The sequence below is a fragment of the Apis dorsata genome, unplaced genomic scaffold (assembly GCF_000469605.1).
Source record: "Apis dorsata unplaced genomic scaffold, Apis dorsata 1.3 scaffold_265, whole genome shotgun sequence".
Classification (NCBI taxonomy): domain Eukaryota; kingdom Metazoa; phylum Arthropoda; class Insecta; order Hymenoptera; family Apidae; genus Apis; species Apis dorsata.
The window spans coordinates 1,110,030-1,121,080 of record NW_006263543.1 but is presented as its reverse complement, the minus strand read 5'-3'; the positions used below and the strand labels follow the sequence as shown (position 1 = coordinate 1,121,080).

General features: G+C 40.3%; 1 protein-coding gene across 6 annotated transcripts in view; it reads right to left on the bottom strand.

Annotated features, from left to right (window-relative positions):
* Positions 1-413: 413 nt before the first annotated feature.
* LOC102676230 (sodium/calcium exchanger 3) overlaps positions 414-11,051 on the bottom strand; it is an 88,963-nt gene continuing 78,325 nt past the window's right edge. Inside the window, exons 8-11 of one of the 6 annotated variants that reach the window (XM_031510865.1) lie at positions 5,153-5,324; positions 1,355-1,663; positions 702-897; positions 414-666 (exon numbers count right to left, since the gene is read on the bottom strand). In XM_031510865.1, the coding sequence (XP_031366725.1) occupies positions 1,459-1,663; positions 5,153-5,324 (377 nt within the window). In that variant the 3' untranslated portion in view covers positions 414-666; positions 702-897; positions 1,355-1,458. The other 5 variants (XM_006616505.2, XM_006616508.2, XM_006616506.2 and 2 more) reach the window with 5 other exon arrangements.

Here is an 11,051-nt window from a genome sequence, read left to right as displayed (position 1 = left end):
ATATATATATATATATGTATATGTATAACACAATGCGTACGAAACGCTCGAAAACTTGTCGTAGGATCGCGAAAGCATCGAGGATCGTGTTTATTTTTTTTTTTCTTTTTAAAAGTAGTATCGTATGATAATATACGTTTATATAAAATTAGCGACATCGTTCTCTGGCGAAAGAGGAATGGCAATACAATCCGCTACTAAAATATCATAGAAACCTGTGTGTATGTGTATGTGTATGCACGCGTGTATGTACGTCCTGTTCATCGAACGATTAAATAAATACGTTATTTTATACATACGTGTGTCTGTGTGTGTATATATATATAATATATCCTTCTGTATTTCTCATCAATATATTTGGATAACAACCGTGAACGAATGATTCACGGGCCCACGGGAGATTAGAACACGTTTCTTTTTTTTTTTTTTTTTTTTTTTTTTTTTTTTTTCTTTTTTTCACCTATATAACCATTCGTTATGTGATCTATCCGTTAAATTATTATTTTAAGGCAAACTCACTTTACTTCCTCGCACACGTAAGCTTCTCCTTTGTTCGCTCTTGTCCTCTCCTCTTTTTCCACCATTCTCTTTCTCCTTTCTTTCCTTTTCTTCCCTCCAATTAACTTCTTCTTCGCTTCGTTCTCAGTTATACGTTCTCACGCTCTCGTTTCTTTCTCTCTTTCTCTCTCTCTCTCTCTCTTTCTTTCTTTCTCTCATTCTCACTCCTCCTCAGGTACCTCTACGCACATGCACGCATTCAATAACGTCACGCGATCACGTTCGTTGTTAAATCAATCCCGGATGTGGGAGGGCGAAAGCTACCACCAGTAGGTTTCCGGCACAGAGTGTTCGTTCGCCAGCGAAATCGCACCCCTTCGATTCCACTTCCTTTTTGTCCTGGAAAAAGGAAAAAGATAAATAGGTTAGATAAAAAAAAAAGTTCCTTATTCAGCAATCTTATTCAGAATTGCTCCTTTTCTCTCTCTCTCTTCTTCTTCTTCGAAGGTGCAAAATTCGTTTGGTCGGAATTCGTATCGCAATCGTGTGTATATATATATATGTATATATAGTACATAGAAGACGAGTCTCACCGCGCGAAGACAAAATTTTATTCCGCGCTATTTGCACGCCCGATGCTATATTTACGTTTCTGAATGAGAATCGTGCCAACCGTAACATGGACGACTGAATTTTCAAGCTTAACATATTTCAAGCTTTGCATATTTCTTGCGAGCGATTACGTTTTACACGACTTTTTGATTTTTATCCTTTCGTTTTATACCTCATTTATACCAGAGGTGTAAATTTGTATAAGAATGGACGTTTGGTTTTTATCAATATAGAGAGAACTTACCGAGAGAACGTTTCGTTGAGCACACGCCTTGGCGGACGCGACGAGTTTAAGATACACGCGGAGCGGGTGTAGGCCGACGTTTGCTGCCGCTGAACGGGCTCCTTTTAGAAGCCCTCGATATAGCCGTAGGCCTCGAGGATCGACATAATGAGGTAGAACACCCAGAGGAAAAAAAGGATCAGCGACGTGATCACTTTTGGGACGAATGGTCCGCCGAGCTCGCCGCCAATGCTTTTCGTCCGCCTCAGTAGTAGAACTAATATTACCAGGCACGCTTCCGTGCAGAACAACGTCACGCAGAAGGCTAAGCTGTTGAAAACGTACAGTGTTATTTGTTAATAAATTCATTTCTTAATATCTCTTACGGTTATAACTCCGTCCTATCGTACTACGTTTTTCGTACGCAACCATGGACAACTTGGGATTTTTATTTTTCTAAAATCTTTCTTCTTTTTAAAATATTTATAAATCCGATGATGAGTCAAGTTTTCAAAATTGTTTCCAATTTAACGATGGAATTTTTCCCCGATTGAACGTGAGTTACGATAGATCACGTCGAATAAATAAAAAATACGTGGTATTTTTATATACTTAAAAATCCTATGTCCTACCTAACGCTTCGACAATAAAACGAATCGTATTTCATCGAGAGCGTACGCCAATATCGAGAATCGAGGGTTGTTTTCGAAAACTCGAATCGATCGATAACGCGATCGAGAGCACGATGGAAGGCCATCTGTGCGCGCATCGCGCAACTACTTCGATCCTTGGACTTCGTCCCTCGCCGCATCTGTTGCCAATCGAATTTATTTATGGGTTTACAACGAGTCGAGATATCGGAGATCGAGAAGAATTCATTTATTTCTAGATTTCATCCAACCAGTTTCGACACGATTTTGTCGTTTGTTCCCGAGAAAGAAGAATTCGATTTCACGATTGCCGTGAAATATTCTCGTCGGATTCCGGGTTTCGGGCTCGAAATAAGACGCTAGGTTTTCCTCGCCGTTGAAATTCACGCGAGACGGTTTCCGGTATCGACAACCTCACCTCACCAACCGAGAAAATTGGGACCAGACAGAGAAACGTATTCGTGGTGTCTTGCACAGGGAATGCATGATTACGAGCGCGAGTAACGGTTCGACCCGTGCACATTATCGTGTAAATATTTCTTATCGAATAGGAACTTATACATTTTTCATGAGGAAAGGGCTCGAGCTCGATGTTCCAGCTCTCCATGTTTTGGATCTTCGCATTTGATAACACATTTGAGATTAAATTTTCTAATCGACGAAATAGAGGAACGTCGATGGAGAAGTTTGTTCCTTTCTTGTGATTATAAGTGCAACGATTCGAAGATTGATTGAACCGCATTTTGCTTGCCGTGTAAATATTTCTTCGAACGAATAAATAGAAATTTTATTTTTCGTGGAAGAAAATTTCTATGTTTTACATCCCTTTGTGGAAGATTAAATTTCGTAATTGACGCGGTTTACCATTTTGAAGGGCCATTGTGATTATATATTCGAAGGTTGATCGAACTTTATGCACACCGTGTATAAATCTATTTCTTATTAAATAAAATTTTACTTTTCACGCGGAAAAAATTTCTACGCTCTACCATCTTTGCAATCGACGTGTATGTTTTGAAGGTTTTAGAAACATTCCGGAGGAACTGTTTTAAAATATTCTCTATGTGTAGAAAATATGCACGATTACGAGTATAACGGTACGAGAGTTGATCGAACTGCACACTCCGCGCACCGTGTAAATATTTCTTGTCAAATAGACGAATGGCAGCAGGAATGTTTCGTTTTTCATGCGAAAGAGGCGCGCGTTCGACGTGCAAACTTTGCACGCTTTTTTTAGACGATGAATGTGAAATTAAATTTTTTAATCGACTGATCCGTGTAGGGAAACATCGTTCTGGAGAAATTGTTCTAGAGAAATTTCTTTTTTTTTTTTGCAGAAGGAATACACACACGAGCAACGGTTCGAGGATTGATCGAATTGCGAACTCCGCGCACCGTGTAAATATTTCTTATCGAATGGATAGGACGAATGGTAGAAAATGTTTCATTTTTCATGCGGAAGGGACGTGCGCTTGATACGGTGTGCAAACTTTTCCAACGCTTTAGGCCTTTGACGATAAAACGTGGAATTAAATTTTGCAATCGATTTGCCAGTACAATTTCTCGATTTATCGCGTTAATTCTATCGAAAAGTATACAGAATTTATTGGATTTATCGCGCGCGTGAAACGTATGATAATTTTACCGTGCAAAACCATTCGGAATTTAGCGGAATTTAAATGTACCATTTGAATCACAATGTTTCTTTGCACGCCAATTCGAAATTAATCAAATACGCGTTTCATATACGAAACGGTAAATTATATATTCTTATATTAAAATTCAAAATTTGTGACATTAAACGCGCAAGCGAGCGTGAAAAAATTTGTTCAACTCAACGTATACGATAAATTGAAAATTGAATCGAGGAAGAACTCGATTCGATATCAAAAAAAAAATTTTTTTCAATCATCATTCAATCGATGACCAATCTCTTTTTAAAATTTCGCAACGACTACCGACCAATTCCAACCATTCCAGATTCATCTTGCAGATTTCGAATGACAAAAATTTCGCGTTTCGAAATTTATGCCTCTCTAACAAACATCGACCTCTCCATTTGACGTTCCTCTCCGTATCGTATACATTACGTATCCTGAAGGATATGTCGACACGGGACAACAATTTTCTAGAGCATTCCGAGAGACACTGTCACGCTCACTGTTGTGGAGTTCTGGTCACGTTTCAGCGCATAAATCGACAAGCACCGCGAGTTTCTCCCGCAATCTCTGACCGAATTTCTCGAGAGCATCCCTCTCCACCGGCTCGAGATCGTAAACGGTGCCCTGATATCGAGAGAGGGATCTATATATATATACGCTCTCGTCTTTCACCTGATATTGTTTCGTTTCTGTTCCACTCTTATCCGGTCCCGATGGGGTGGACTTGTATCAGATCCGGTATCTCGCGCTCTAAATCGCGTTTACAACGGGGATGCGCGGCCATTGTCCGGAATAGAGATTCGTTTCGGCAGTAAGCGAGCTATTTTTTACGATTCCTCCGAATTACTTAGGAACAGTTACGATTTTTATTGGAGGAAGAAAAAAAAGAAAGTGCAGTTTGGATCTTTGAGGGGAAGATCGATGATTTCTCTGGGAGGAAAACGTGGAGAACGAAACGATTTTCTCATTTCCTATTCTCCATCGAAACTCCAGATCTCGAAAGTTTCATTGTTTTCGTTTCAAACTTCGTTTCGATAAATCGAGCACGCGTTTCAATCTTTGCAGAAACGGGAAACAAAAAAAAAGCCCTTCGTCCTTGTATCGATCTCTTTCGAGATCAATTTAATTAAGATGACTACGCGATTAAATCTAATATCTTTTTGGAGGGGATCTTGTGAAGAAAGATCCGATTAAATTTACAAGTTATTCCAAATTCCATCGTTATATATATAAAACAATAGATTATTATTTTCGAATAAGAGTGCGAATACATTTGAGACTAAATCTTTTCTTCCCGAGAATATTTTTTACTTCTTTCAAAGTGACTCAATCACGATTTTCCAATAGTATTTTTAGACTGATTCTCGAAAATAGGTTCTAACAAATAATAACGTTTGTTTCGTTCGTCATATCATTCATCCCAAGTTCTCTCTGGAAAAAAATAAAAAGCACAATCTGCAGCACAAAGTTAAACGATATCGAAAAAGTAAGGATAAATCGATACTGACTTGCCCGGTTTTACTCTAAACTTGTCACCGTGCAACGCATGGTAAATGGCCGCGATGCTCCATGCAACGCCGATCCCCAGGAAGACGTTCACCGCGTTACTTCCGGTCACGTTCCCCACGCTCGCGTCGGCGTACTTGTCCTGGCATGCGGCCACCTTGCTCGCGAACGTGTCTGCAATAAAATCACATACTTAGATCCAGACTCCCCTCCCCTTCTCGCTTCTCTTTCCTCGCCTCCCTCCCATTCCCTCTCTCTCATTCCCTCTCATCAAATTTATCGACTTTCAATCATTCCCCGCTCGCACGAGCAACAATACGACACCGTAATCTCGTTCATCTTATATATATATGTACCAGCTCGTTGTATGCACGGGTGGGTTATCGGGGAGGGGGGGTTGGGCACATGTCTCGAGGCGAGAGGCAGCAAAAGCAGCGGAGCTTGCGGCGCACCGCGATTTGTGGCAACACCTTGCCACGTCGTCTATACCAATTTGCAGTTTACGATTTACGTGCTTGCCCCTCCATCTTATAAAACCTCCGTACGAGGATCAAGGAGTATATCGTGGAAATATATTAATAAATAAAAATAAATTATATCGCGAAATTTTACGAAAAGTTACGGATTCAATCACGAGAGACTGGTTCCTTGACAAGAGGAATCTCGAGCGTACGCAGAGTTTAAAAGTTTAAAAGTTTTGGAAAATGGATCGTGACCTTTTTTTTGACGAGTCATGGTGAGCATAAGCGTTTTAAAGTTTAAGAAGTAATAAAAGAGTTTTTTCGAGTAAACCGATTTCGAATCGCAATTTTTCTAACGTGGTGGTTCTCACGTGGAAATCATCGATGAGAGAAAGAGAGAGAGGAAAATTTCGTAAAAACTTTATCTCGAATTTTTTCATTCGTGTAACAATCCTCGAGTAAACATATTCGTGGGGAGTTATGCAAACCGTTCCAAAAACGGGATATCTCCCCCTCCACGTTTAATCGGCGAATATGTTTCGCCATATGCGTCGCCTACTACTTTCGTCGGTTCTTGTTATTGGTCGTTGCTCCTATCGCGACGAGAACATTGTGCACAACAGCCAGCTGACGTGAATAACCAGCCAAGGTGTACGTAACTACTGTGCGTGCATGTATATATACGCTCGGATTAAATCCAGCCGCGTGTGCCTGGATTCATTTCACCCACCAGTTTTATATATATATATATATGTGTGTATTCCAATCGATTGTGCCGCTAGCTTTCCACTGTAAAAAACTTTCACGCGAACATTCGATACTGTAAACGATTTCATGATTATTCGAGTCCCGATATCGGCTTGAATATTATCGAGTTTTGTTTGAAAAAACAAGGAGACAAAAAGAATTATTGGCAATCGTATCCCCGTTTTTATTCCACGGTTGTTTTTCACGCTTTTTCGTTACGCTACTTGGCTAAAAATTTGGAACCAATCGCAAAGCCTCATCGAATCTTTCGTTAATCGTCCTATAGATCTTTTTACATGGCTGTGCTATACATAAAAGATCAATCGAGAATAAGAAAATCGTGGAAGGATATTAAGTTTATCCATTTTGCGGCTATTGTATTTCGAATCGAGTCGAAAATCGAGGGATCGACATAGAGGCCGATCAAGAGTGAGGAACGACTCGAAGTTTGTCCATTCTTGTAGATCTTGTGCGGCTATTCGAATCGAAAATTCTGGACGAAAAGGACGGTGTATCCACGATGTAGATCGAAATCAATTTTCAACCGGGAATGTTCCTCACGATCGAGAAAATTTGTATAATTCGCGGGTCGAGGATGAATTCCGGGTGAACTACTTTGGCTTCCCCTCAGCCACGCGTTTCGCGCACTTTTACGATCGTCGCAAACTTCCTTCCTTCTTTCCGTAAAATTCTCATCAATATTTATGGCCTTTGACCAAGGATTCGCTCGCCACAATCTTCTTCGCAGAGATCGGAATTTTCTCTTATTGTCCCATCTCTCGTTGAACGTGTCGAGGATCCCTCCGTTCGTGAAACATCTTATCTTATGGAGTTTACGGATTTCGAACATTATGTTATCAACTGGCCGCTTTGACTATCCGACTTTGACTCCATTTCCTCGGTTTTGAGTTGGATGGAGAGGGATCGATTTTCGCTTTAATTGAACTTGAAATTATCAATTATAGAGTTTGATCTTTGAGTTGTATCTTGATTCAATATAGTTGTATCTTGCAATATAGCTTATTCGTGGTCCATTTTATAAAGATTATAGAAAGTTAAATTTATTTCACTTTCAAAGATTCTTTATATTTATACACAAGCTTAGAATTCGATTATCGATCGTTATTGATCTTACAAGAAACGAAGAAAACGGATTAATGAATCAGATGCACAAGGATTCGAAGGTTCATTTTGCAGGAATAAAATTGCATAAAATTGGATTTGACGTTTCGATCCACTGGCTCTATCTGTTAATGTGATTAATGATTGATCAAGGCCGATAATAAATTCGAAGCTATATAAAATTCGAAACCGTGCAACCGTCGAATTATCCATATTTTACCTCGATAACCTTCGTCGTTATCAACCTCCACGTTCGATTGTTTCGAGACGAATGAGCGGCAGATTAACGATTCTCGAGATTCGATCGATTCCACGGGATGGGAACAATTTTTCTCGGATATCTCCATGGGGCGAGGGGAGAGAAATATTCGGAGGAAATGTTCTTTGCAGGCATCCCGTTTGGATCGTTAGATACAATGGAGAGTTTTCACACGATAACGCGTTGAAGGTTCATCCAACGATCCATCGGAGGGGATGGAGGACAGTAGAGGGTGGCGCGACCCCGAAGCGAGAGCATTGTTCGAGCTCACAATGGCTAAACGCAATAAATTATCACCAACCCCGGCTCTCTCTGCCGCATATCACTACCCACCTTATATAGTAACCCCTAAAATCCTCGTTGAATACGGAATACGCCGGTAAAGGCGGGGTTGTGCCACGATTCGCATTGATAAATTCCCATTACCACTGATAATCGTTCGCTCCGTTTATCCATAATTCACACGATCCGTGTTATTCCGTATTATTTAACACCTTTCTTGTTAAAAAAAAATATATATAATATAATATTTTCGTTATTTCAAAACGCGATTCTTTCGCACAATTTATTCGATCGAAGATTCAAGCTTAAGTTGAATCGAATAATTTAGATATTTGGGTAAAAAAAAAAAATATTTGTCGTCTTCTCTGACGAAAAAACGATTCTGGAGCAAAATTCGAGAACGATCGACTTTTGAATTCAATCTTCGAATCGAATTAACTCTTCGACAAAGAGTTTCTCTTCGGAAATTCGACACGGAACCAAATTAAACGACGACGAAATGGTGGAAAAAAAATTTGAATATCACTCATTTGTCACTAACAGGGGGGGAGGTAATTTTTCATATTCCCCTTTCCTCCTCCCTCTCTTTTTCCTCGCCTCTTTTTTCATCCCTCCCCTAGGAGGAAGCGTCGAGATGAAAGCCCTGGAAACGGGATTGGCCGAACACATTGAAACCTCGCTATAAATCTTGCAAGAGATCGTGTCACTTTGCGAAACGTTCCCTCTGTCGTGGTCGAAATACGATCTCCCCACGGTCTCTTCCCGCGATTCGAGAGTCGCAGAGTCGAGTCGAGGAGGAGACTTTTGTCGGTGGAAGACCACACGATTCCTCGTGGCCTTACGTACACCTCGAGAAGATCTTCTTCCGAGGTCTGAAAGTTAAACAGAAGGAGGTTGAGGGGAGGCAGAAACGGCTGCAATTTTTACGAGCTGCGTCAGCCGTTGGATCCTTTGAAATTTAAATGTCCCCCCCATCTAGAAACTATTCGAAATACTTTTACTCTACGAGACTCTTATTTAGATTGACGTTCCCCTTGAGATTATTGTTCTTTCTGGTCAGCGTGATCTTTAACGGATATATAGATTCGATCTTTTTTTCAGAAAGGAGGGTCTATTGTTTTATTATAAATTGCTCGAGCGATGAATTTTAGTCACAATTATATTATATACTTTCCCTTTGCGCCTCGCAGACATAGATCCATTTACACTCCTTTGAATATCGATATATATATATTTTCCTTTACTTGATTTCCAATTCTCCATCTTCCCGTTTTTATCTCCTCCTCTCGACGATAATCACGCGCATCATCACTTACGTGTATCCGTGGCTCTTGATCCAGTTTCCCTCTCCAGGTTCCCCTTTGTGAATAAATAAAAAGTACGTATCGACGAAAGAAAGAAAGGAAGAAAAAATCTCTTTTCGAATTGAAATAAAAAAAAAGAAGAAAGTAAATGGCTCGCGAGATTTTTAATTAAACGCGATAAGGTTAATTTCGCGGCACGTTTACCCTCTACGAATTGGCCGTATTCAGAGGGAGGAAGAGGGCTATTCAGGGTGGTTTCGCTCGAACGCGCTTGTTCCAAGGATGGAAGGGAGAGGAGGAGGAGCTCGGTCGGGCGAAATTTGTAACGGCGCAGTCAGACGCCCTTTTTCAGGGAACGGCGGCGGCGGTTCCTTTTGAATAAAATCAAGTATCAGGTTATTGTGCCGGAACGGAGAAAAGCCGCGATAAGAAGGTCTCTTTCAACCGGCTTTTCAAAACCAGCCTTCCCTTTTTTATATTTCATCCTTCCTTTCAAGCCTCGTTTGTTCGGCCGGAAATTTCTTTCTCGCAACGGTGGAGATGTTTTTCAACGGTCGGGCCCGTGTGCGCGTGTGCGGATTATGCTCGTGTAATGAATTTCTCTCGTCGCGACATCGACGCGAGTGGATCGTGGAAATTCGGTTTTGCGTACGCGAATGGCGATAGTTTTAGAAAAAAAAAGTTCGTCGTAGCTGCTTCGAGTGAATAAAATTATAAAATTGACGAGAATAATTTAGAACGAAGTAGTGGTAATAAAAGAAAAATTTAAGTAACGATTGCACGTGACAAATCGCGAGTATAATTTACGCGAGTATTATATCGATAATATACGGTAAAAGCAGTAATGGCAAAAAATTAATGTAATTATAACGTAATTGGTGTTTGTATTATTGCTCGACGGTACTTTTTAGAATATCATTCATTTATTCTAGTACAATTTATATTAAAATGCTACCATGAGTCGAGTACCATTCCAATTTGGATAAAACTTACGTATCGCATTTACTCTAATGCATATTACCGATCTGTATATTTTTCTCATTTTTTAAAACGCAGAAAATTAACATTAAACAATTCTCGTAATTTCGAAGAGATCTAAAAAAAAAAAAAAAAAGAAAAATGATGCTCGCAAGTATAATTTAAATTTAATATCCTGATAATTTAACAAAATAAAACAATTTCCCTTTAGACTAATATTATAAACCTCGTAGATTAAGTTTAATAAAATGTCTGGAATTAAATTCACAAACCATATTTTCCCGACAAACGGAACGGCGATATTTCTAAAAGAAAAATTTCGTTTCTCGAACCCGAACCAGTTCAAACTTTCGAGGGGGAAAGTATCTTAAATTTATTTTCCTCGGCGAACGTGTATCGAATCCCCTAAGCTCCACCGAGTTTCTACCGAGCGAAGCCAGTATAATTGCAAACGTGGCGGCCAACGAATGGACCGCGGATATGCAAATGCAGCGAGCGGTCCTCCGATAAAAGCGGCGGCCACTGATTTATTCCAATAATCGTACGAGTATGGGATGGCTGTTGACACGCCAACCCGCGCACGCACAACCCGCTGATAAACGCGTTCGCACACCGTTGCCCATGCTTTTCACGGGGCAATGGTCACCGCAGGACGATTCTATTCGTTTCCGCGCGACACCCCGGCCTTAATGTGAAAAACGTACCAGAGACGCGTCCATTCTCGTCGAACAGTGAAATTCATACCCCA